Below are 27337 nucleotides of genomic sequence, written 5' to 3' on the forward strand. Positions count from 1 at the left end.
GTCCTCTGAGGTATGCCGCTTCCTCCCCTCCCGCCTCCCCCGTTCCTCTCCGCGCGCAACCCGCCCCGCCCCCGCCTCTCTCCAGCGCGACGCATCGCGAAGCTGTGTTCAGCACGGACAGCCAGCACCGCACGACCCAGCGCAGAGCGTAACTGGCCCCGCCGAGGTATTTCCATTTTCTCCCTTTTTTTCCGGGCGAAGAAGTGCGGACCGATGGAGAGCCCTGACGTCACCATGCCAGGTAGAGAGTGAAGGGAGCTTTGGGTCGTGAGGAGGAGGGGAGTAACACTGCGGGTGTGCTTCGGGTGGCCTCTCCATCGCGGTGAACACCTTTCGGGCTCGGAGCGCGCTCGGACGCACGTATGATGATGGACGGCTGGCTGCCGCTGCTGCTGCTTGCTGTCCTCGCCATTGCGGGAGGTGAGTAACTTGTCCGTCTAATGGCTCCATCGATGCGCTTTGGTGTGCATCGTCACCTTTATAGGGCCAAAAACCACCGCGAGTTCGAGCATTCAGGAGGATCAGGTTTCTTCAAAGTAATGCGGGAGTGAGTGTGATAACAATAGGGGTGGTGAGAGGCTGAGGAGAGGTTAGACGCGGAGAAAATGACTCTTTCATTGCTGTGTCACCATTTTTCTCATAATAGCAGTGAGCGCGACGGAATGATGAAGAGGATAAATATTGCCCACTGCTTATATCACATGCGCACAATGTAGAAGCAAATGCAATGGCTAACACCATTATCCAATTGCAAACTAAAATAAATCCTTTAATCTGTTGTACTCAACATATAGTGCGTTTAGAGGCCTTACTTTATAAAGTAACACCATGTGCTCATTATTGTATCACAATAATATTATTGTATGGACTTATTAGTCTTAATAATATTAGTTGTTATGTATTGTTGGGGTAAATATCACACAAATGAAATAGAATACAGCACATTCTGAAGACGTTTTTAAAGCATTTCAATGTTGTTTTTTGCATCAGTTATCTCTTTCAGTCTAAATATACCAGAGAGAGAGAGGGGAAGAAATTATGTTATCACCCATTACCCCCCTCCTCTCTCTCTCTCTCATTAACACCGAGGTCTTGCATTGAGTGGGCAGGTTAATGAGAGACACGTTGAGCTAAACCAACTTCTACATCCTGTCTTCAAAGGACAAATGATGTGTCATTCAGCAGGAAAAGCCTTCTGCCTGTGTTTGGACAGATAAATGGTCTTTTTTTGTCTTCATTGGGCACATGCACCGAGTGGATGAGTCTTATTTACAACACTGTTGTTGCAGTGTATTAGGAACAAATGAGGTATGTGTTAAGTGTAAAGCCATTAGGGTATTTGGACATATTTTACCTCCAGAAATTGGCTCTAATTTGGTGTTAATTCCTGCTCAGTGAGGGTTTGTGCACGAAGCACAGCGGAAAACACATCAGCTGATTGGTTGAATTACAGCCACCGTAATATTTTCAGCCAATCCATAGTAGTGACAGGACAGAGACCAGCTTAGTGCCTCCAAGCAAAAAGACTGTTTGTCACTGGCTGTGTAGCAGCACACATAACCACACACACACACACACACACACACACACACACACACACCTCCATCCACTCACACATGCCTGGCCATCTGCCTTGCATTGACTAACTGATCATCATCACCCATGGCGACAACACGCTCCTGCTTTCTCTCTGGCACACAAACACTTGCAGTCTTTTTGTCACACACACGCATACACACACACACACGCACAAACCTACACACACACACCTAAAGAGAGCTTTATGCAACGCTGTTCAGCACAATTATAAAGCAGATAAAAATAGGGTACTCACAATAGCACATACAAAACATTACAAATATAAAGTGTACTGGAGAAATATTGGGTCTCTTTGTATTACAATACAAATATAAAAAAACAGAATATTACAATAAATAAAAGCTACAAATAGTACTAACTAATAGCTAACTAATTGATTGTGACAAGGATTTATCTTGTTTATGAAGCTGCTCTGAAATTGCTGCATGATATTCGGTGTCCCTGAGCACTCGGTTTTGTTGGTCGATCATTCCCTGACTTCAAACAAAAGGTATGTGTACTAGAAAATGCTACCAACATGAACTATCACATTAAGGAGCTTCATAAGCGGCGGAGTACTAATGAGTCATCCCCCCTTAAGGTAGAAAACCTGATTAGCATCATCCTCAGAGACTATAAACTCAATCCACACGCAAACACGCGTTTGAAGAATGCGCACATAGTCGCACACCTGGGCCCTAACACGTTTTAGAGATTCCCTACAACGAGGCTAAAAAAAAACACGTAATTGTAAAACACGCACTTAGAAAAGACAACATGTGCACAGACTCAGACCAACACACAGTTCCCATTTGTTCATATTGGTGGTGATGGAATTAGAAGGGAAAAAAATCATAACTTTACAACTCCATACGCACAACACTATTTTCTTACATAAGACGTTTTACATTCACAGACTTGCACACAAAAGGAGTCTCGCATTCAGTGGCTGTTCAAGGGCGCTCAAGGACATTTCACCACCTGTCTCGGACGCTGCCGCAAGGATGTGGCCGTCCTGTTTGTGTGAGGAGGATGTCTCTTGTCATTTCCCCTGCAGGCCATGCATAATAAACAGCTCTGTGGTGCTGAGTTGACCTGATGCAGGAGTTACTGGATACGGAGCACGGTGTGCGACAGTCTCATCACTAAAGGACGTATAGTGCTTTGATTGTTTTCGCAGCAACACTTTTATCAGCTGCATCTCAAAGCAGATGTTTGACACGGTGCCAAGTCATCCTCTTTGCATGTGCGACCATGTGTGTTTATGCATGCGCCATAATCTCTGTCCTCTGCTTTATGAATGCACTCAGTGAATATCAACTAACCATTTCCTTGGCACAGCTACGGTCGAGAAAGTTCTGCACAGTCAGTTTAGCCTGTCATCACTTTTCTGCTGCACTGCTCCGGCCCACTGATCTCTGCAGCATCTCGACCTGCACATTACAGCAGCCATCCTATTCTCTCTCTCTCTCTCTCTCTCGCTCTCTCTCTCTCTCTCTCTCTCTCTCTCTCTCTCTCTCTCTCTCTCTTTCTGTCACTTTTTGTCTTTATCTCGCTCTCCCTCATTTTCTCTGTCTCTTTGGACCAACTCTCAACACGCGGCAGCAACAGGATCAGATCAGCGGATACAGGGGCTGCATCTGTGATAAGAAATGCACAGAAGTCACTCAACAGAGGCCTGCATTTGACTGTGAGAACATGTGTGTGTGATCCCCTGTGTAAGACTGTGTGCTGTCATGTGTGATTCAGTGTGTGAGTGTTCGTGTGAATGAATGTGCAGCAGTAGTAGCGTCACACAGCAGTGTGCAGCCCTGGAGATTAGAGGGGAAGCACAAGGAGAGCACAGAGGTTTAATAGAAACTTAAGCAGTGGAGAAGAAAATCAGATAAGAGTCGTTTGGAAAGTTAAGAGTTTTGATTCAAGTTTATTTTTTAAAAAAAGTAAAAGGTTGACTAACATTGAGGCAAGGTTGTGCTTAGGTTGCTCCGATGCAGGCGTGTGTAGAAGTGTATTCAAGATAACGCAAACCTTCATCCGGTGACAACATGAATGAAAGGTAAAACTGTAAACGTGATCTCACATCTAAAAGTGCAATACAACTAGAGAAACGAATGCTTATCAATAATAAATAATACTTCTGCAGAGAGCGAAAAAAAAATGCTTGTTTGTTATGATTGTGATCAAGACTTCTGCAAGATAAGACGTAAGCCCAAATGTGTTCTGGATGTATTGCTGTCCTATCTCCACATGTTTGCATATACAGTATAACTCACAGGCAGCAGACTTCGACCTGCTGATAATAACATATATGGATTTATCGGTATCCAAATAATAGCTCAAATAATAGCTGTTATAAGAGGCATTATGCAGTTCAAATGATGTATTTATTGCCTGAAATATGCAACACCATACCGTCTGTCGTCAAACAGCTTGAGCTCCTCGGGCTGTAAGTAATACAACTAAAACCATGAGGATTTCATAGCTTCTGAGTTTTTCAGCTGTATATTCTTCTGCAGTCTAAACCACTTCAACACCTTCCCCAATGTTAGACTACCTATTTGATATTCAAACCTAAGATGTAACATGAAACAGAACACTTTTTTATATTTAGCATCACTGTAAACGTTGAGATGTTTACTTGACAGCACTAACTTCACTGGCTACACTTTTCCTGACTGTGGAGTTTCTCAGATTTGGTGACAGTAAAGCTCCTTCCACTCTCAGTTAGTCCACAGTGGGATGAATTTGTGTTTGGAGTGCTGCGATATTGCGGTTGGATGGAGGATCAATATTAATATCTCAGTTCTATGGGCACTACGGTGCCAATTGGGTGTTGCTAGTAGATCAATGGATCTCTCCATTATTGATTTAAGAATATTTCAGCATAAAAGGTCCCCGCTGCAGCCAAAAAGCCTCTTTGGCAGAACGCAGCGCAGAAAGCGACCCTACTTCCCCTCCAACCTTTTCTCATTTGAGCGAGCTGTATAAATAGAGATCATCACTGTAATAGTCTGAGCAGGATAATTCAACTGAGCTCTCTCTTCGTCCTCATTTTCTCCACATTTGTCTTTACAGCGTGCGTGGCCTCTAATGGCTTTGTAAACTGCAAACAACACAGTTTAACGATGGATGGATTTTAGTACATGCAGCGATTTTCCAAAAATCATGACTAAGACCTACACACTTTGTGAGGTCGATCAGCATGCTGAGATCCGTGGCTGTTTAAAACAAGGAAAGAGAAACGGATGTATATGGGAAGCAATCGAACACTGAACATGGCCACCATCCCGCCTGTTCCCTGTGCTGTGTCACAGAGGTGTGTGTGTGTGTGTGTGTGTGTGTGTGTGCGTGCGTGCGTGGTGTGTAACTTCCCTCGCTCCAGGGTCTAATGGGGGAGCCCTGCTGAAATATTCATAGTGTCACATTAAGTTTGCAATATTTGAACTGGAAAACAACCAGAATACAACCTGAGCTACCGTCAACATTACGACCACTCAGCGGGGCCTTTAGCACGACAGCGTGTCGTATGAAGGAGCGAGATCAGTCTTTGTTTAGAAGCATAAGTAAGTGCTGAGGATGAACATGTTTGTGCAGCGATCAGGCTGCAGTGTGTAGATATTTTTATCAGTCGTGTTCTTGAGATAAGAATAAACCAGAAAAGCTCTCGGTTTTGGTCTATAATTTGTCTCAGTGTCGTAAATGATTAGTCTAGACTTTCATCCTGAGCGCATGCATGCAGATATTTTAGTGAAAATAAGCAGAAAATACGAAGACTCATAGAGTGGATATGTAAGATAAGACTGCACAATCCTTTTGCATATTGATTCAGATTTGCATGGGATGCGAATGCTTGGGATGTTTTATTCTGGAAAGTGCAGTTGTGTTTATATATAAAAATAAATCAAACCTGAAATCATTTTTGGCAAGTTTTTTAAATATTATCCTAACGTCAGAGAAAGAAACACAATAATTTGCTTGCAATAAACTGAATAATTGTGGCCTTGGACTTTGTTTTGGTCTTAGTCATCTTCAGGGGTCTTTGACTGAGCAGCTTTTCATAATTACTTCTCATGCAGCGACTCATCATATCAAAGATGAGGGGAATCGGCATACAATTTTTCTTTTCCATAGATTTAAGTGCACAGATGCTACAAAATGCTTGATATAAGGTACGATTTAAAGTAAATATAACCCCTCTCATAAACTGTGTTTACAAAGAGAAATAACTGACTTTGACAATTTACACGTCATCTAGTTAGTTTGAGCAGGAAACTACCTTTTACATTATGAGAATGACGGATGGAAATGAAGGCCTTTTTCTGCTTCATCATTGTTTAAGTGAACGGTATTAGCTTCCTGTCTCATCCGGTAGTGTTATTGCCCTGGGCTTCTGGGAATATCATGCATTACTCATACGGTTCAGGCACAGACAGTATTGTTTATTTCCCTCATGAATATGTGCACGCAAAAAAAAAAACACGCACATGAAAAAAAAACAGCAAACCTGCGCCTGTGCACAATAAACAACCAGAGTGCTACACACATGTGCTGACAGGATGTGTATTGATGATGGTGGATTAGCGAGAGAAGGGGCAATAAATGGACAGTGGCTGTCAGCGACAGAGAGATGGAGATAACAGGAAGGATGGAAGGATGAGAGCGAGGCAGACAGTCAGGGGAGGGAAGAGAAAATATGGGCCAGCTCGGATGATGGAAAGACGGAGAAAGTGTAAAAGAAAATGAGACGGAGAAGATGGGACACGGAGGAGCAGGAGATTAAAAATCAGGTGGCAGCGAGGAATTGCCTGTTTAGTTTATGGGGAATGAATAGAGTCCTCATTGATCCAGAGACAGAGGCTATCATTCCTGCTCAGCAGTGCTACAGGGCAAGGGGGGGGGGGGGATCAGGGAGGACGTAGAGGGGAGGGACAGTGTCAGAGGAGCTCAGAAGCATTTTCAGAGGGAAATGGTGAAAAAAGTGGAGTATGTTTAGTGTGTTTAAAGCTTTTTGATATCAATTTTAAATTTCCATATTTTTACATCACTAATGCAACAAATCCCACTGTTGCTGTTTTTTTCATCTCAGATGTACCTGTTCTTCTGTTTGATTGTATTTCCCTCCATGAAAAATAATCAGTTTTTTCCTCTTTGTTGTGTGTAGAATTGATAGAGCTGAAACTAACCTTTGTTTTCATTGTTGATTAATGGGGTGATTCTTTTATTAATCAATGAATCATTTGGTCTATAAATTGCTCATCAAAATGTCCTAAACAAGCCTAAGAATTTTAAATTGCTTTCTTTGTCCAAACCCCAAATATATTCAATTGACATTGAAATAAAACAGAAAGCAAATGACTTTTCTTGTTAGTTTAGTGCAGATGACGCATTCCCAAAGAAGGGAATAAAAGGTGTCGAATGAGTAGTCAGGGGTTTGTTTGAATCTTTGTATTTTATTTTATAATATTTAGATTATTCTCATTGTTCTGTTATTTTTCTGTTGTAGTCTTCATTTTGTTAACATCATTAACAAATGAAAGGGTTCATCATCTCAAACGTAACATCATTTACTCACATCAGCTTTTACATGTTATAGGTATCAAGGTAACAGTAAGCAGCCTGTGTTTATCTTCAGGGGGAACGTGTGAGGGGATTGCGAGAGTGAAAAGATGCAGCACAGGAGCGAGCAGATGCCGGAGAGGCTGGGAGTGAGTAGCTGAGGAGAGGGAGGAAGGACGAGGTGCAGAACAGTTGTTTTTCTCTCAGTTAAACACCTCCCCTCCTGTGTGTGCTGTTGTGACAGCCCGAACTCAACCACTCACACGGATTCGACTAAGGTCTCCTACAGATGGAGGGATGGCGGACAGAGGGGAGGGACGGAGGTGGGGAAAGACAGGGGCAGGGAAGTGAAGTGAGAGACGGAGTGAAAATAACCCAAAGCTACAAAAGACTGGCAGTTGGGAAGAAGTGCAACACAGCAGAGGGGAATAGATGGAGACAGAGAAGAGGCACGGAGAGAGCGATAGAGACATTCAGACTGGTTGACTCATTCTTGTGATGTCAGATCTTGTAAAGAAATGTGTTTCGAGCTGTGCTGACTTGCTCCATCCGGCACTGATGAGTAATGCCGTGGTTCAAAGGCTTTGCATTCTTGATACACATGGATAGCCAACTCTCAATGCTGGTAGTGAGGGCAGTGGCCAAACAGAGAAACTCAACAGCACCACTGATTTCCTGCTCTTGTATGATTTAGACTATCATCCAATATGTGACAAGAGAGACACATATGTCTACACCATTTTCGTTTCATGATCGAGGCAGATGAGGATGAGGATGATGATAATGCGTTCTCATTACAGGCGGCCTCGGGGCAGACACAGAGGAGCGGTTGGTGGAGCATCTCTTAAACCCCGCCCACTACAACAAACTGATCCGTCCCGCCACTAATGGCTCCGAGCTGGTTACCGTGCAGCTGATGGTGTCGTTGGCTCAGCTCATCAGCGTGGTGAGTGTGCATGTGCCCGGGTTTGTGTGTTTGACTCTGAGTGCACCTTTTCACAGTATGAGGACACCCCTTTGTGTTACTCATATAAAAAGATGCCAAATGATTATTTACACATGGAATATGAGAGGTGCAAAAACTGCAGTAATGCTGATTAATGCGGTTCTTTCTGATTTCTTGAGTCTGCAAAACATGATTTGCATTCATGTGTCAGCATGGTTACAGCAGAAAATGAAGTTGTCTAATTATGGAAATCTCATGTCAGTCTTATTTAGCCCTCGGCTCAAGGCCTGATGAGTATTAAGATCTTGTACTTTAGCAATACAGCAATTTAAAAAGACTGTCTTAAGTAAAAATTCTGCTTTTTACATCAATAAATTGTATTAATACTAGGTTGTTATAATTATAAGTAACTGTCAAATAAGTGCAGTGGAGTAAAAAGTACAATGTGACCCTCTGAAATGTAGTAGAGTAAAATTATAATGAAGTAAAGTACTTCAGAATTGTACTTACAGTAAGTACAGTACTTGAGTGAATGTACTTTCCACCACTGCAAACAAGCTGCACTGAAAATGATTACTGCAGTACATCTTTACGTTAGTTAAAGATCCACTCCACTGATTTTACACATGAAGATCGGTTTCCTCATTATGTTGAGTGCCACTCAGCCAAACAGTTGTATGAAGTCTTCTGTGATTATGGAGTTTTTTAAAACCTGAGAAATTAACATACGTGTTGTCATCAGGATTATTTCAGCTTGAGCTTGAACACTTTTATTTTTTTTCCCTAAAAAGTGATATAAACTGGGGATTCACATTTTGAAATACGGGTATTTACCAAGAAATGAACGACTACCAAGCTGCATGATGCAACTCGGTCTATAGGGACTTAAAATGTGGATATTTTGACTTTGTTGCATCCATTTAATGCCACTTTTGAAAAATCTGTCACACGCGTCCCCTAGCTTGTTACAGGTGTTGTGGTACCCGTTTGATCACAGTTTGTAATTTACAATACATGTCTTCTATTTCTGCAGCATGAAAGAGAGCAGGTGATGACCACCAATGTCTGGCTAACGCAGGTGAGTCTTCCCACTCTTCTCCTCATCTGACCATTCTAACATCGTAACATTCTGCCACACAGAGAAGAATTCATTTAGACAGAAAGATTAAAATGTCGCGAAAAATATTTGATTTTGGATGGTTTTACCTTAGATTTCAAAACGTTACTGCCAGGTCAGTGGAGGTTTATCACACACCACAAGGGGCATGGATGGTAGTAACAAATGCAGACACTAAGTAATGCTCTCTCTACAATAGAATACAGTAAACATGCTGATGAACATTATATAATCATGGGCCACAGTGTTATTCCACCAGTGGACCATATACGAGCAGTGGTCCAGTTACTGGAGGGGACGGATGCATCCCCGTGTTTCACTGGTTATGGCTGATGTGCAGAGTCTGATCCTGCCTCTACTCATGTGGAGCAGCAGCCCTGAGAGCTGACATGACTGGTGTGTCAGACAGAGATTTCTTTTTTTTTTACACCCAAATCACAAATAACTGGTGATATCAAAATCCCTTTGCACAAATGCTGAGCCCTTATTTGTCAGCTGGTGAAATTGGCAGTTTGTGGATTTGGATGAAACCTAACATAATCTCACCCTGTAAATAATGTGACTCTGACTGAGCTGTGAAACGCTTCTACATGGCTGGCTCTTTATATGCTTACAGCTGAGGCCTTTAACATGGTAGAACATGTAGGTGTACACATGTACACACATCAGGTATACAAATGCAGTCACTCACACACATCATCAACATACGTGTTTGCTTTTAAGAGCAGGTGTTTGAACAAATTACACAGACGTATGTTCAAGTTGGATGTTGATTTAGATCTATATGATCTACTTTGTAGTGCATGCTGCATTTTTGATGACATTGTTTTATAGCTTCATGGGGATTTTTTTGTGTCTTATATTCACAAACACACACTTGCACCTGACCAAGTCAAGATTTACGACATGTAACGGAGCGTAGAATGACCATCAGTGCTCTATGGATCCCTTGCAACTGGTAAGCAGGGGAGCCAAGGACAGCTGTCCTCAGCCAAGACAAACTGTAATGACCACAGTGCATCACAGTTACTGCAGATGACCTAACATGAGCATTACAGCTCCAACATTGCCATAACATAGAAGAGCCAGACAGAACTGCTGTCACAGAGGCTTCAATGCGGCAATGTCAATGACTGACCCACAGCGTACAGAACAAGACAAGGCAGTCTTTTAAAAGAAGGTTGCACAGAGGACGTGAGGAGGTTTGCTGATGCACACACATGCACACTCATAGGAGCAGCCTTACTGCGTTACTGGGTTACGTAAAAGGGGGATGGAGTGATGATACATGATACTACTGTTAAATTAAAGAACATATTTAAGCTACAAAATTTCAAAAATGCAGAAAGCCCTCAAACACCTTACTGGAGGTAAAAGTTCTTCAGTGGAGTGAAGTGAGGAGGATCCACGAGCATGTTAGCATTTAGCATGTTAGCTTAGGATACAGGTGATGAACATCATTGGTGTGTCACTAAGCCTGCTTGCAAGGTCAGTCAATACATTGTTTTTGTTACTACCCCGAGGTACAATAATGCCAATTAACGACACCCCATAAGTTACCCTTTTTTGACGTTTGACTGTGCTTGTAGTGTCCTCGGCCCGTGAACTCGGCGGGCCCGTGAGCAAACATTGGTAACATATTCTTTCTGGAGTGTCACCTCTCTGTTCACGGAGCTCTGCCCTAGCTTCTTCTCTGTTGCAGCTGCCGGTTTATCTTATTTCTTCAATTTCATTCTCAGTTTATCAGGACTTTTTTCACGCAACTTTTGTTGTTGCTCTGTAACGGATGTGATTTGAAATGTAGCGAAGTGCAATACTTGTGATAAATAGAACTAAAGTAAAAGTAAGAATACCGATTCACAATACATACAACACGTAACAAAACAACTTTGTTAGATTAGAGGTCGTACTTGTAATACTTCCACCCCTGAGCAATTTTAATCTTGCTGATTGGTCTAGGTCGGGGTTGACATGAGCGCTTCAATCTCTCTCTGTGGCTTATAAACATGTGATGTAAGCATGGAGGGACACAGCACAGGATGTTCCCCAGGCTTGTGATGTGCCATATTGACCACCGACTGACAGACACAAAGACGGACAGACAGACCTTCTCCTCACTGCTCCTCTCTTGCCGCTGTGTGCTTGGCTCACGAGTGATTAAGCATTTTGTTTTTATTGGACCCTCAGGAGTGGCAGGACTATCGTCTGACTTGGGTCCCTGAGGAGTTTGATGGGATGTTGAAGGTCAGGCTGCCCTCAAAACACATCTGGCTGCCTGACGTGGTGCTCTACAACAAGTGAGTCACTCACTCACTCTCTTGCTCTCACTTCTGACGACACACAAGGCTCATGGATGCATGCACTGGCATACAAATGCACAACAAGAACACATACAAGTCTCATATTGAACTGTTAATGTTTTAAAGCGAACTCCCCAGCGATTTGAGCCAGCTGCCACCATTGTCCTGCCAGAGGTTTCACTGTGCAACACGTGCACGCTCCGCCACATATGACTGAATATGTCCGCTGTAATCCGCTCATATCGCTCATGCTACATTATACAGTATCTCCAAGTCTCGTGAGACACTTCAAAGATGGAGTCCTCTGTGTGCACACTCACATAGAGACTGTACATGTACAGCAGATGCAACCGGTTAACCGGAAATTCGTCTTTCTTTTTCTGTTGTTGTAAAATGTGTGATGTTGCATGCAGAGATGCTTGATAACTAACTCCGTATTTGCATTTTAATTTAGTTCGTCATTCTTAGGCCTGGATTAACCTATACCTTTGTAAATTGTGAATGCACCTGGCCAGTTTCAAGTTCCCATCAGGTGCAGTTACACAGAAACCAACTTGTTTTGGTAATTTAATTAAACATCAATTTACTTATATATATAAACCAAAACATCTAGTTTTTATTACGTTGTAAGACTCTGAGCTATCGCACGCTTTGCTGTTAATCCAGTCTCGAGTGTAGGTCTGGGCGACATGGTCAAAATCAACCAAATGGCAAATGTATGCAAGATCACATATACTGTATGTAAAATTATTAAATTTCATCTTCAATGCAATTAACTGTAATGCATTAAACAACACAAAACTCTTCATGTGTATAAAACAGAAACTTGCTTTGCTAGGCTTTAACTCCAATTAGCTTGCATGTCTGAGGGAGGTACGGGTGCAGACCACTAGTCTCAATGTAATGGAAACTGAGTGTCAGCCTCCAGTATGTAAATCAGCTCATCAGAGAACAGTGATCTGTCTGGCCTTCTCATCTTTCCCTGCCCCAGTCCTTACTTTACTGAAGATTAAAAGATCCCAGGCACTTTGGATGAAATGATCCTCCTAATCCCACTAACCCCAGGTCGACACGCTATCCTCCCAGTCCTCTTCACTGCGTCGAACTCCTGTCAGGCACCTAAACAGCAGGATTAACTGAGGGAACAGCGCTAATAGAGCAGAAAAGTCGTTGTTTCTGAGAGTGCACTTTGGTAGGTGGTTCAATTGTGTAATCAGTCAAAAACGATGACATTGTATTTTGCATATGTCACATCTCACAACATTAATAGCCGCCATTAATTAGTTCTCTTGTCAAATGCTTGAGTTAAATGGAAATTCAATCTAAAGCTTTAATGTAGTCAGCCAACTTCTGACTTAAGTGTCTAATTCAGGCTGTTTAACTCGACCCAGTCTGCCCTGTGAGCTGTTATTTCTGTCTAGACTGCAGGTTCATCCTGTTCTTTGGGTTTGTAGAAGCAGGTGTGTTTGAACCTGCTGCCCTGAGACACCTCAAAGCCTCCACACCCATGTGTGTGTGGTTGTGTGTGTGTGTGTGTGTGTGTGTGTGTGTGTGTGTGTGTGTGTGTGCCCTAGAGCTCTTTGATGAACCCATACTGCATAAAGAGATGCGTCATGTTCCACTGTTCATAAGACTCAGGGAAACATGGCCTCTCATTATACTTTCTGTTTACAAAATATAGATTTTTAATTAAATCATCACACAAAGGTTTCTGTTCGTGTCTGACACTTTATTTCTTTTATCTTTCTCCTCTTCCGCTTCCTCTCTCTCAGTGCTGATGGGGTGTACGAGGTGTCGTTCTACTCTAACGCGGTGGTTTCCCACGATGGCAGTATCTTCTGGTTGCCTCCGGCAATATACAAGTCAGCCTGTAAGATCGAGGTCAAGCACTTCCCCTTTGACCAGCAGAACTGCACGATGCGCTTCCGCTCCTGGACCTATGACCGCAACGAGATCGATCTGGTTCTCCGTGCTGACGTGGCTAGCATGGACGACTTCACGCCCAGCGGCGAGTGGGACATCATCGCCCTGCCAGGCAGACGAAACGAGAACCCAGCCGACCCCACCTACGTGGACATCACGTACGACTTCATCATTCGCAGGAAGCCCCTTTTTTACACCATCAACCTCATCATCCCGTGTGTGCTCATCACCTCGCTGGCAATCCTGGTCTTCTACCTGCCCTCTGACTGTGGAGAGAAGATGACGCTCTGCATCTCTGTGCTGCTGGCTCTCACTGTGTTCCTGCTGCTGATCTCAAAGATCGTCCCCCCCACATCACTAGACGTCCCACTCGTGGGGAAGTACCTGATGTTCACTATGGTCCTGGTCACTTTCTCCATCGTCACCAGTGTGTGTGTGCTCAACGTACACCACCGCTCGCCGACCACACACACCATGCCCCCTTGGGTTAAACTGGTGTTCCTCAACAAGCTTCCTGCCTTGCTCTGCATGCGCCAGCCCAGAAACAGCTGTGAGCGCCAGCGGCTGCGCCAGAGAAGGAGGGCCCAGGAGCAGAAGGAGGGTGGGCGCAGCGGAGAGGCGGGGGCCTTGATGGTGGGGCTCGGGCTGGGCAACGCTGGTGGGAATGGAGGGGGAACCTCCACAGGGGTGTTCAGCAAGGAGGACAATGAGCCTTGTACCTGCTATGTGAACCGGGCGTCCGTTAAACAGTTTGGAGGGGATCTGGTAGGAGCGGGTGGGGGGTCCACGGATGGTCTGAACAGGGTGAGGGAGGGCCGGGAAGGGGGCTCTGGAAACCTGCCACGGGGGAAGCAAGCAGCAGGAGGTCCTGCTTTGACTCAGGCCCTGCTGGCTCAAGCCTGTCCGGGCTTTGAGGAGGCGGTGGAAGGAGTTCGCTTCATCGCCAACCACATGAAGAGTGAGGATGATGATCAGAGTGTAAGTATTATATTATCTGAATGTTCACACCATTATAGTCATATCACAGCCTGACTGGACTTTTTAGAGTGACAGTGATATTAGGAATGACTGATATTCATTTTCCAAATAAACATTTTGTGATAATGAGTATAGATACTACAGATCCTGTTTACTAGAGATGACAGATAAAAGCAAATATTACTGTACTTTTTTATCAAAGTTTTGTTCACTTAAAGCTGCTCGAATGAATATCTTAAAAAATGCTGATTAACCTATTCATGCTACCTGCCCAGCACCAGACAACTGACAGACACAGTTAGCGTCTAGCTGGTGAACACAGTGGAGCATTCAGCAGCTAAAGAGACAGAGATTTCTGGTGAGGTAGAAACCAAAACACAGCAGAGAAATCGTCAGGTAGCCGCTAGCCAGCTATTTAGATTCTATGACTGCGTAAATAGGCACCTGTTAGCTACACGTCCACTAAATCAACTTTATGATTTACTATTTGTTTGTTTACAGCTTTTTGCTCTGCACCCAGTGAATGTAAGCTTAAAAAACTTAACATATTAAATTATACAGCTAAATAGATTCTTTAAATTAAACACAAAAAGGCAAAGTGTTGCTGATGCCAATAACTCCTTTATTGCTGCAGTTTACTGCTCTGCAATGTCTTGCCAACACACACTTTAATACCAATACATCCATATTAAAATAAATAGTTATCTTGTCTCTGTGTGGATAAAAGGATAAAAACATAGCATAAATCGTCTTATTCTGTGCAGATGTTACTAACCATAAAAGGCATCATGAGCTGCCCAGGTCTGTCCTCTCAGTGCCAGCAGTCCCGTTTAGTGCTGCCATTTGAAACGCATGGGGGACTACACCAGAGCATATGGAGACAGATCTGGTGACGCAATCATAGCTCTCTGAATATTCAACAAAGACAAGTAATTATAGCAGCGGCATGACGTGTGCATAGAGAAGGAGTACAACTGGAGAAGTGCTGGAATAGGGGAACCAAGACGGCGGAGAGAGGGAGGCATTTTTTATCGCTTTTCCTAAAGGCGTCTTAGGAGAGCCTTCTCTCCTGGAATGAAAGAAACCGACACGGGAATCAACAATCCTCTGTAATTCTGTCCATCGTAGACATAGTAACCATCACGTTGCCATACCGACCACAATCCTGGCCCAGTGCATGCCCTCCCCCTCCCCCAGGTCGCCAGTGCAGGGGTTACAGTGTGAGCACACCCCTCTGGTTCTCTGCCCTCCATCACTGTCTCTCATCTCTTACGTCCTCCCCCTCCTCCTCGACCCGTGTCGGACCTCATCAGAGCTGTGTGGCAGAACGAGTCTCCGCTCACATTAACCCCTCACCTCCATTAACCCGCTGCATAGGGAAAGGCAGGAGGGTAGTTAGAGAGGGAACGACGATGAGCGATGTGATTCTGCTCACCTTAATCTGACTCTTCAACCTGTCCTGAATCCCCTTTTGTCTCTCCCCACACACAGGTGAGCGAGGACTGGAAGTACGTTGCGATGGTGATCGATCGCCTCTTCCTGTGGATCTTTGTGTTTGTGTGCGTGTCCGGCACCCTGGGCATGTTCATGCAGCCGCTTTTCCAGAATTACACAGTCAAGACCATCACCAGCTCGCCAGGCTGACCATTCCCAGGCCGAGAACATGCTGGCCTGACAGCTCCCCAGACCAATCAGCACAGCAGGACAAGGGCCGGGGGGGGGGGGGGGGGGGGGGGGGGTGTCTGGGTTTTATTGTGTCTATTGAACTGGAACTGAACAGCAATCACGCCCATTACCTTTATAGTAATGTTTTTTGCAACAAACAAACTGTTTTTCTTGGATGAACAAAAAGGAAAACACCATCATACTTTTACCTGAAGTTTTTTGTCCAGATGTTTAATGGACTGACCTCCCCTTTCTGGTGGAAAGGTCCTTCCCTGCTCTCCTCTTCAGCCAGTCAGGGAGGGAGGGATGCTCTGATTTTCTCTTTGTTGGACCTTACGCCAGCCCATCAACACTCTCTGCTCGACGCCGACTGCTTAATTGACACATGACATGCCCGCCTTCAACTCTGACATTACTCATCCTCGGTATTGACTGACGTCAGAGGGAGCTAATCAGAAAGGGAAGGGAGGTTCATACCAAGGTTCTTAAACATTTATTTAATTTTTTCAGAAATCCACTACGTCAGTGAGCTGATTCAGTATATTTTATCATAGCATAGCGGCTTACCACAGTATAGCATTAGGAATATATTATTAAGATTTCTCTATGTGTTAGCTCATGCAAGGGTCTGTTGCTGATAGAGAGGCTATGGTGTGTTGTATGATTGTATAGATTAAACAAGAATGTGATCAAAACTGTACTACACAGCCTGTAATGTGCACACCAACACAATATGTGTACAAGCAACAGATTGTGAAGGGAAATACATAGAGGAGACTTGAATTATTCGATTTGCTTTTGGTGGCATTATTCGATGAAAAGGACACAGTAATATATGCATGGACGGGGTTACGCTCAGAGAGTTGTGCTCACTAAATAGAGGACAGCAGCAGCCTGCTGTGCCAGAGTGCACAGCTGCAGTGAGATGAGTTCAGCTCCAGAAACAAGATGGTGGATAGGAACCCCTATATGATGGACAGTGGAACAGGATTTCCCTCAGACCGAGTATCTACTGAAGAGCTCAGTTGGGATGGAGCAAAGATCAGTATTGGAAAAAGTAACATGTAAAACAAATTGTATTGATGGAAGGAAGGGAATCATGAAAATTAAGCTATTATGTGTATTAATCTGTAATTTCATATTTCAGTATGTAATCGTCAGAGCGTATGTGTGTGTGTGCCCCACACCCGGATGCATTAGCAAATCGGTCAGATACGATGTTCAGAAGAGCATACTGTATGTGTGTCTCCCCCTCCCTTCTGTTAATCTCTGGCAACCTCTCTCCAGTTCTCTCTCCTTTATCTGGACTTCCAGAGACAAACACATTTCTGACATTTAGTCTAATTACAATAACGATTACCTACATTCTCCGAAGACCTTTTCATTACGACACTTTTCCTTTTAATCATGGACTGGCTGATTTGTCTTTTTTCACAATCTTTCCAGGTTCCCTGACAACCAAGCGAGAAGCAAAAGGCCTTTTTAATCATGCAGGGAGTGGGGGTGAATAAAATGCTGAAGGCCTATGCTGAAGCAGTCGCACCAGGCAATAAGTTACAGATCTACAGAAAGAAACAGGATCATCTGACCTCAGCAAGCACAATCCAGAGAGTGAGGAGGAATAAAGCAGGAAAGGCAGAGACGCCGTAGGAAAGTCACTTTGCTGTCTAATCCTCAGTCACTGTCACTCGCTGTGGGTTTTTTACGGTCATGTGGCTGCAGTCTGCGGCTCGGATTAGTTCTGGACTGGGAGCTGTCTGTCTTTCTCTTTCTGTGTCTAGAGGATGGGATTACCCAGGGGGGGGATCCCCAACCGATCCTGAACAAGTGTGAAAAGCCTGTCAGAGACCTGTGAAAACTGTAGCCTGCACAGCGCCACACGGACAAAGTGCTGCTGTCCACTCCATTTCTCTCTCTTTGACCTTTCCACTTTACTTCCTTTCTTTTCACTTCCTCTCTCATCATGCTCCACCATCTCTCACCCTTCTCCTTCCTGACTCTCAAATCTGCTCCTGTGCACACCTAACCAGTCCAATAAAGGTTGTAGGTTCAGATTAATCAAAGTATGCATCTGTGTGGCATGTTTTTACCCTCATATTCACACACAGACAGTCGTGTTTCCATCACTTTAGAGAACATTACATTGACTTGCATTCCACGTACTCTAACCATAAACGCTACTTCCCTAATCCTAACCTTAATTGTGACGGTTATTCATGATGGTCATTATGGGGACTGGCATTTTGTCCCCAAAAGGAAGGCGAGCCCCCACAATGTGACCGTGTAAACAGATGTATGCCCACACACACACACACACGTAACCATCACAACTAAATGCCTGACCACTCTTACCTTAACCTTAACCTTAACCTAAACCTTAAGGAACCTTAAAGAATATAAAACCAAGTCTGAAAGATAGCTGTACAAGTATACGCATGCACACACACACACACAGGTAACCTATAGTCGGTAAATTACAGTATTACCCAAACTTCCCATTAATCTTTCACCACAGGATAGAATGAAAGAAAGAAACGTTTCCTGGCTTTCTAATTTTCAGGCTGGTAACTTCCTTTGTTATGTATTCACACACACACACACATACCTTCACACTCCCGCAGTGCTTTTTTTTCTAGGAAGCAGGACTTTTAAACAATCATGGGTGTAGTGCCCAGCCAAGGTCACTGCAAGTTCTCATTATTCTGCTGTAAAAACAGGGTACAGCCGGTACCTGCTCAAAACGATGAACGTCACACCAGAACAGAGATAACTGTTGAAGACTTAACTATAGCCTCTTGTAATATATATTTAATTAATATAATATCTCTTTGTTAGGGATTCACATCTCTAATCTACATCCATCTACTTCTGAAATAAAGTGCTGTACCAGCGTGTGCGAAGCAAATTGAAAGTAATGCAACGCTCTTAAGTTAGATTCAATTGAGGGCTATTTGCTGCCATCTGGTGCCCACCATGTGTTCTCACTCATCTTCTTTGATGTAACAAAGTACCACCAACATTGAATTGTTCGAGAAAAGGGCACATTTATTAATTCCTTTGCTTGAATGTGTTATAAAATACACAAAAAGACAAAAAGAAGGTGTTGAAACCGACTTAAACTCTTCCGATGTTCACATTGCAATACATACAGCTATGGAATAATTGGACATTTACTGCTCAAGGGACAATTAGACAAATGTGTGAGTGTGTGTGTATGTGTATTTGTGAATGTGAAGTCCATGAGATGATGACCTCTCCTGTCTCAACTGTTTCCTCCCTGGAGTGTGTGGGTTTGCAGAGTGGATGTCTTTGTGCAGAGGGCGTGTTCACTACTTCTTCTCTGGCTTGTCGTTGTACTCCAGGAAGAAGTCGTTACAGGCCACAGTAAGCGCTCCGACCAGTATGATGAACTCTGTGAAATCTACCTCCCCGTCGTTGTTGGAATCCAGGTCTCCCATCACCTTATCCACTGCCTCCTTATCCTGGGCATTCTGCACGTGTGTGGATAGATAACACAAATGTAAGCTGGCTCGGTTTTATACGCATGACACTGTGCATTTGTATCCCTAAGTATCTCCTTACCCCCAGGTAGCTGCCAAGCTCTGCGGTAAGCATCTCTTTGAGCTCAGCCCTGCTCAGTGTGTATTTGTCCCCCTCATTCCCAGAGTACTTGTGGAAGGTCTGGATCATGAGCTGCATTGCGTTCTCCAGGGTGGAGGCGTTCTCTGAGTTGGGCATAGACATTCTGGAGGAGGACAGAATAAGAGGAAGAGTGAGAGAGTACTCCTGCCTGCAAGGAGCATGGAGGACAAGCCTGCTGCAACTCAACACATGTTAAAGTCTCTCTAGGTTGCTCTCTCTCTCTCGCACACAAATGCATGCACACACACTCTTTCTCTCTTTCTTTCTCTTGGACACATGGACAATCATAGGCTGAATCACCATCACTGACATCGCTACAAAATGATGTTCTATGTGGTCTCTCTAGTGACAGGATAGGGGATGGCAGAGTCGGAAACTCAAGTTTGCTCGAGCTGTTTCCTCATCAGGAGATTTTCCTCCCTGCTAGTTGTCCTGATAAGATTCTGCAACAGATTAAACAGATCCTCAATCTGTTTGTTGCTTTGCTCCAGCAAGAGGACCTCTGGGAGTCAGGACATTGACAGCAGCCGGATATGTGAGCCAGCTGATAAGAGTGAAACTCTAAGCTGGTAAAACAGCCAAACCAGCGGAGGAGATGTAACCAGGACACGCTGAGGCAACCTGATCTGCCTTTTACTTCAGCTCCACCGGATTGCAGAAAACAACGGAGACAGGTGTAAGTCTTTGCCTTTCTTGGACCCACATCACCTATGAACTGTGAAGACTTTTCCGAACTGTTCATCACATCTTACATCAGTCTGACCCGGTTGACACAGTGCTCCACATTCTCATGAGTCAGCGGCATATAAAATATATATCGGAAAGACATTTTTGGCAAGCTCTGTTTAAGATAAATGAAGGTTCTATAAGTTATCACTGAGTAAACAGAGAGCTTTTCCTGTCTTTGTTGTTGATTTGCTATCACTATTATTTTCAACAGGCAGTCCCCCCTACAGACAGCACTGTGCATTAGCGGCACCACTAAAACCTACTTTTAAAAGGGACAAATAGACACAACCTCAGAGAAAAATAGAGAAACAGCTTTCAGTTGAAGTCTGTCCTCTACATCATCGCTTACCTGAGGGAAGAGTGATGGCCTGCTGGTCAGGTGCAGAGAGAGAAGGCAAGAGCGACTGATGAGGAGGATGGGAGGGACACCGTCTTAAATACATCCCTCAGTCCACTCATTCCCCACCACCCCCAACCCCCCACCCCCTCCTCCATCTCTGTTTACGCATCAGACACCTGCTGTCCTCTCTAAATGGACACATGAAAGATCCATCTGACCCCCTTCTTCGGAGACAACATATCGACAATGATATCATGAATGGAACTGTAACTACAGCATATCCATCAGCATTTTTAAGCACAATGAGTATCCTGTTACCCTGTTATGCAACCATTTTATACTTCTTGTCAAAGCAAAGAACAGGTTTAGAGGGAGTGCTACGGTAAATACAGTACCAAGAACAAGATGAATCACGTGAATACTCATGATATGAGTCTGGTTTTAAACAGCAAGGAGTGTTGTGTCGAGGTAGGATGTTTACTGTGTGTGTGTGTGCGTGTGTGTGTGTGTGTGTGTGTGTGTGTGTGTGTGTCTTGGGGGGGTCATGCCTGATACAGTCTCCGAAGGATTAGTGTAGCCCCGATGAATGGAGCCATCACACCCGGCAGCCATACAGAGAAATCCCCAGACAAAGACTTTGCAAAACACAGGCTGACACTTTCACACCTCAAGCTCCAAAACACGCCGCATGCAAGCGCTATAATAGAGAGAGTGAGAGCCAAAGTGCATGAAAAGTAAATGAAGAGCAAAAATAAATGATGGAAACACATATTTTCATGTACACTTGAATTAATGATCTCGAAGATCATACTAAAGCCCTGCAAGATGTCATGAAATGTAAGTTTGATCTGCCGTCCTAGTGAGTGCATCTTCTTGTTTGTATGTTGTCGCTGCAGTATATTGTGTCAGTGAGTGGGGCAGCACAGTGTGTGCGTGTGTGTGCATGCTTGTATGCACCAAATGTGTGTATGTATAGTGTTGCAGAGTGAAGGAGGGTGCACAATAGGAAGCGTATACTGTATGTCAGGATCTGGTTGCAACAGTTGATGCATCTAAAGGCTGCTGAGTTTGACTAGTCAGGGATGTCACAGCTATATTTAGTAAGTGTTGCTAGTAGCTATGGAAGAAGCAGGTATCATTGCAGCAGTGCCTGTGGGACAATGTCAAACCATATCAGAGAAACCACTGGACACATACAGTACTTTGCTGGGTTTCCCAGCTGAATTTTATTTCATTTGGAAGCTAAACTTCAAAGCAAAAGCAACTTAATAAAGATCGAACGCCAATTAAAAAATACACACAGTATAGTTGTATTATATAAAGCATTTATTTTGAAAATACAGTAAGTATCTTTTGTATAACTGGTATATAAAAAGACACTCCCAGCAAAGAGTCCTTCAATGTGTCCTTGAGATGGACAATGGATATCAATATGGTGTGACTGAAGAAATGGCTGATCTGGACAGACGTTAAGAGCATTTCACAACTGGTTGATTGTATGTAAAATGATTATGGACTTAAATGAGAACAAATATTTTTAAAAAATGCCAAAAAGGCTGTTCATTTTCTGATCCACCAAACAGAAGCATCTATGAAGCATTTGCATTAGCTCCAGCCTTCCTCTCACTGGCGGAGTTGGCCAGGTAGCCAATCAGAGTGAGGTATTCCTGGAAGCTGACCTTTCCATCGTTGTCCGCATCCAAACCCTGCTGCATCTCCTTAACAGCAGAGGAGCAGGTTGCATCCTGAGGGATAGACAGAATATGTTAGTTCTATATAAAACATAATATAATGATTGATTATTTTTGTGCAGCAAAGGGTGATGTAGGACAGCAAAACATTACGTTTTGCTGTAATGTTACTTTACCTCCATCATGCCGCCAAACTGTTTCTTTACCAGTTTCTGGAAGGCACCCCCTTCTAGGTTCTCCTTCCCCCTGGTAGAAGTAAGAAAAGTGGTCACCACCGTCTTAATGGCTGCCTCCATATCTAAAGAGAGAGAGAGAGAGAGAGAGAGAGAGAGAGAGAGAGACAAGGAAAATAACGGGAGAATTGAGTGTTGGACGTAGCAGGAAGAGATATGGCGATATCTTAGACACTCAGACGTCATGCCGTTGGGTACAGTACCCAGGAATTTTATTAATATGAAAATATATTAACTTTGGGTCTTTGGTGGATAAAAGGCTTATTTCAGTTATTGAATGCATCATTGCAGAAGAGAACAACTTTGGAATCAACTATAACAACTATAACCTTGGAATCCTTGGGAACAACTGAATGCTAGAGAATAAAGATTCATAATTAACTCTGTTAAGTTATAATGCAGCATTTCACTTAGGTTTTGTATGTGTGATATAACTGAAAACATACTGAAATAAAACACATGTTAAAAACCACATCATCCTGCAAATAAATAGTCATAACAGTGATCTGCAAAGCAAACTTGTCTGAATTGCCATTTATGCCAAAAAACGTGAAGATGAGACAAATGTAATTCTTTGGTGTTAGACGGATCACATCTTTATTTGTATTAAATAGCATTTGCATTTTATCTGTTTGGATATTATATGATATGTTTGGATATGTCTCCTGGACACAAACATATGAGAAAGGTGATGTCAGTGTAGAAGAGGAGGAGGAGCCCAGGGGAGGAAATGGACAGAGCCCGGAGGCTCTCTGAGGTTAACAGAGCGAGAGAGAGGGAGTGATGGAAGGTTGAGGGGGAGGAGGGGAGTCTCTGAGGTAAACACAATGGGAGCTCTGATCTCTGACGGTGGACATCTGATCCCCAGAAGCCATCGGGAGGATCCAGGTTCAGATTACGGCCTGCTGCCCATCTGCTGCAACACACCTTCCCTCACACTGTAGGAATAAGCTAGATAGAAAGGCGTGCTTTCATTGGATCACAATTCCATACTACAAGCTAATTCTACACACTTTGATTATGTTGTACACAAACGTTACAAATCGTCAGTTTGCATACTAAAACCACTGATATACTCATTGTTTTATTGTGTTGATGATGAAGACTATAAGCCTTTTCACAGAAGACATTTTGACATGTCGCAGGTGTGAATGATAAAAGTAATGATGGCCGAGTTGCATTTAGCTGCTTCACTTTCGGGGTTTTGGTGTTGTGCATGCTGGTTCACTAAAACACTTTAATAGAACAGAGCACTCCTTAATGTTAATAGGAACACCTGTGCTTTTCCCACTTTGAAAAGTCAGAATGTCTGTTGTGATGTCTTGTGTTATCTCACAATGCACTGCACAAATGAAATAGAGGAGCTGCTCACAGCTGCAATAAATATGAATATGAATTGGGGGTGGTGATGAAAAAGCTCCAAGAATATTGTAAAAAAAAACAAAAAAATATGTATTAGAGCGTTCCGCTTTCTCCTTGTGAAGTGCAAAAGTGACAAAATGAAATAAAATCAAAACAACTCAAATGAGTGTCCTGTTGAGGTTCCCTATATTCTCCTACAGTGCATCGCACGAAGGAAATGGAGGAACTACTAGTGCTAATGCTTCTTTTCTGCTTACTAACAGCAAAAACAGCATACTACAATGATTTGTCTGTTTCCTTTATAATGGTTTGTATACTGTGTGCATTTAGTTTAATATGTTACAAAATTAAATTGTTTTCTCATAAAGAAAACTAGGAAAACAGTAGACTATGATAATTAGTATTTAATATATACTGTACATTGTTGGTGTGTAGCATGACATTAAGACAGATATATTGATTTAGTCTAACTGCAAAAAATAAAAATATGAAAATAAGTGTGCCACTTATTTTGTCGTATGGAAATGGGAGAGGACATTATATCTATAAGACAGTGTTAAGGCCAGTGCAACCTAATCCAGACATAAATCAGCAAGCAGAGGGGTCCCTCAAGGTTTTTGCTCCCATTTATCTTTCCGTTGTCTCAACAAACAACCTCTCCAATGCAACTGCTCTCAGAAGATTAAAGGCCTGAATAAATGCTGCAGATACTTGAGTAGAGTTGCTGATAAGTATCGCAGCAGTGCGGTGCAAGGCCTTGCTGCAGGGTTTCCACTGAGTATCGGAAACTATCAGGGGGTGACAGCGGTGGCCGTAGGACAGGTAATGATGGATGGTGATTGTGGTGATGTTGTTGTAGTAACTGTAGAAGGTAAATATCCCATCTGACATACATGTCACACCTAAATGCTCACACTATGTACCCGCACCAGATGACACACAAAGACATATAGATGGACGGACAGAAAGATAGACGCACACGCGTGCACACCTGAAGAACACCAATTAGGACTTTTGTTGCATTAACATAATTACTGAGTGAGTGAGTGCAGGCACCCATGGATTCTGTTTCATGTCTCCCTGCCGTGCCAGCACACACACATGCATGCACACAGAGGTGGACACACAACGCTACATACAATGGAGCATCTCTCTCATCAGCATGCTGTTCATAATTATTTAATGTGTTACTATAATTGTCCCAACACCTTCCTAACACCCGCTACAAGACGAACAGCAGCACGGGAGCATGCGAACCAGTGTCTGTGGGTGTTTGTATCCATACAGCATATCGAAATGCCTGACAGGCCACTATCCATTCGAGTCCTTTCCGAGTGTAATGAGATGAACATGAAACCAAGTCGTCTTCGGTCAGAACCGGAGACATCAGGGCCACAGAATTACAAATGGCAGAGAGGAACATGTCATGGGCTTAGTTAGATAAGAGCAAGATGTGGCCTGACTGTGCCGAGTACAAATGAAGCTCTCCTTCAGCCTCTCAGCACATGTACTCCATTCAGATTCAGAGCCTGCAGATTATCATGACTCAAGTGTAATGAATGCCTGTGGGAGACTTAGTGTATTGTGCAATTTGCATCACGGGTCCCTTTCGCGGCATTTTACCGGAATTAAGCACCACACACAGTGAGTCACAACACTTTGGCCCTGAAACATTTTTAAAATAAGCACTCTGACCCATCGTTTCCTGAATATGTAGCCTCTCCTAAAAGGATTATAACCAGACAGAGTGATATTTTCCCTTTCTTTTAAAATATTTTTCAAAGCCTAAAGTTGTAAAACTATGTAATTCTAGATAAAAAAGGAAGGATTACAGCATCTGAAAAACTAAATGTGTTTTTTATTGTATTTATCTATCCTGGTTCTTACAATCCCTCAGACATATCTTGACAGCCCTTTAGTGATCCTTATCCACACATTGTAAACTAGGCCTCACCAGCTGGTTTTGAATTTGGTTAAATGTTTCATGTATATATGGTTAAAGGTTGTAAAGCTGAATTTCCAACTAGGATATTGCTGGTTGAATCCAAGACCACTAAATTACCTCTGTGTTGTCTCCATAGCTGATTTTTTATTTACTTTATCGGTTTCCCTTATTTTGTCATGTTGGTTAGGACACACATATTTTAATAAATATGTGTATTATACCATAGTGTATTGTGTCATTGGTGTCTCTCAATGTGTCATAGTGTACACAGTAACTCCCAGATTATAAAACAAATAAAGCATGATGAACGTGAGACTTTAGTCAGCATTACAAACTGGCCTAAGGCTTGACAAGTACAAACCAGTTTACGCATTAGTCAGGTGGGGCCACCCAACCCACCCAGTCATCTCACCACCCCCCATTAACTGTAGCAGGCGGACACATAGTGTGTGTGTGTCTCAGTGTAAGTTGTTTTACCAGACTGACTAGAGGACATTATTGTGCGTTTCCACCCGATAGTTCCTGAGCATTGATAACTCCCAGCGATCAGCTCCACCCTGGTTTGCGCCAAGTGTGACGGACTCGCCTCCTCCACGTTGCCTGTCATCAACCAGGTCGCTATTTTTCCGGAGCGTCATTAACTAACACCAGGACGAAGCCATCCGAGTCTCGCTACCGGAGTCTTATCATAGCGTCAATAATTCAGACTGATAAGGGCCAAATCGGACCGTCGGTACAACAATCACAGTGTGACTGTTTAACGGGGCGAAAACGGCCACGGTGCAGATGTCAAAACTAGTCAGCGCCGTGCGTAACGGAGATGTCAGGGCTTGCCCGCGTCCCACATTTACATGTCGCCCTAAGTAATCCTGACAATTTGTAGAGCGGCCAGAAGCAGGACTGACACACAGCGAATAAATAAGTAAACATGAGTCGAGACTCCAGTTTCTCTGGAAGTGTAAAGGGATTGGGGTTAGATTACCAAGGAGAACCTGATCCCTGTGGCCACCAAGCTTGATAATGACAATAGAGACGCTCGCTAATTATGCAAAATGTACGCAGCCGAGGAAATAAGCTAAATTGATAATTATGTCCAGAAAACAGGACAATAAACTACAGAGAGACGTGGCACAAAACTAGTAATCAGAATCAACACTCACCGTTAGGACTTGGAAACAAAAGGCAAGAAACAATTTCGGCAACTGTGCTCCTTCTTTCTCACAGACCCTCCTCTTCAGTCCTGCGCTAGATAAACCAGCAACACATATCTTTTCCGTGATTTAACTTCTCACTCCAGCCAACTTTTTTTTCCCTTCATTGTCATAGGGCGTG

The 27337-nt window shown here is 43.4% G+C and overlaps 3 protein-coding genes across 3 annotated transcripts; 1 reads left to right on the forward strand and 2 right to left on the reverse strand.

Annotated features, from left to right (window-relative positions):
- The first annotated feature begins 93 nt into the window (after positions 1 to 93).
- chrnb2 (cholinergic receptor, nicotinic, beta 2) lies at positions 94 to 16878 on the forward strand. The gene is made up of 6 exons (XM_031852994.1): positions 94 to 420; positions 7935 to 8080; positions 9114 to 9158; positions 11385 to 11494; positions 13270 to 14398; positions 15890 to 16878. Exons 1-6 carry the CDS (start codon positions 363 to 365, stop codon positions 16040 to 16042), a joined length of 1641 nt encoding a protein of 546 aa, XP_031708854.1. The 5' UTR covers positions 94 to 362; the 3' UTR covers positions 16043 to 16878.
- Positions 16879 to 19094: 2216 nt separating this feature from the next.
- Positions 19095 to 21406, reverse strand: s100t (S100 calcium binding protein T). The gene is made up of 3 exons (XM_031852995.1): positions 20784 to 21406; positions 19646 to 19808; positions 19095 to 19554 (listed from the first exon to the last, which is right to left on the reverse strand). Exons 2-3 carry the CDS (start codon positions 19805 to 19807, stop codon positions 19393 to 19395), a joined length of 324 nt encoding a protein of 107 aa, XP_031708855.1. The 5' UTR covers position 19808; positions 20784 to 21406; the 3' UTR covers positions 19095 to 19392.
- Positions 21407 to 21972: 566 nt separating this feature from the next.
- On the reverse strand, positions 21973 to 27295 carry LOC116386623 (protein S100-A13). The gene is made up of 3 exons (XM_031852997.1): positions 27166 to 27295; positions 22642 to 22763; positions 21973 to 22519 (listed from the first exon to the last, which is right to left on the reverse strand). Exons 2-3 carry the CDS (start codon positions 22759 to 22761, stop codon positions 22364 to 22366), a joined length of 276 nt encoding a protein of 91 aa, XP_031708857.1. The 5' UTR covers positions 22762 to 22763; positions 27166 to 27295; the 3' UTR covers positions 21973 to 22363.
- Between the last annotated feature and the right edge of the window lie 42 nt (positions 27296 to 27337).

The sequence above is a fragment of the Anarrhichthys ocellatus genome, unplaced genomic scaffold (assembly GCF_004355925.1).
Source record: "Anarrhichthys ocellatus isolate YVR2014 unplaced genomic scaffold, GSC_Weel_1.0 scaffold13, whole genome shotgun sequence".
Taxonomy (NCBI): Eukaryota; Metazoa; Chordata; class Actinopteri; order Perciformes; family Anarhichadidae; genus Anarrhichthys; species Anarrhichthys ocellatus.

Excerpts from the sequence above, each read along its gene's own strand:
- s100t (XM_031852995.1), bottom strand. The coding sequence starts at position 19,807 with ATGTCTATGCCCAACTCAGAGAACGCCTCCACCCTGGAGAACGCAATG. Across the intron at positions 19,555-19,645 it reads AGCTTGGCAGCTACCTGGGG|AATGCCCAGGATAAGGAGGC; the intron begins GTAAGGAGATAC and ends ACACACGTGCAG.
- LOC116386623 (XM_031852997.1), bottom strand. The coding sequence starts at position 22,761 with ATGGAGGCAGCCATTAAGACGGTGGTGACCACTTTTCTTACTTCTACC. Across the intron at positions 22,520-22,641 it reads AGTTTGGCGGCATGATGGAG|GATGCAACCTGCTCCTCTGC; the intron begins GTAAAGTAACAT and ends TCTATCCCTCAG.
- chrnb2 (XM_031852994.1), top strand. The coding sequence starts at position 363 with ATGATGATGGACGGCTGGCTGCCGCTGCTGCTGCTTGCTGTCCTCGCC. Across the intron at positions 9,159-11,384 it reads CCAATGTCTGGCTAACGCAG|GAGTGGCAGGACTATCGTCT; the intron begins GTGAGTCTTCCC and ends TTGGACCCTCAG. Across the intron at positions 11,495-13,269 it reads GACGTGGTGCTCTACAACAA|TGCTGATGGGGTGTACGAGG; the intron begins GTGAGTCACTCA and ends CCTCTCTCTCAG.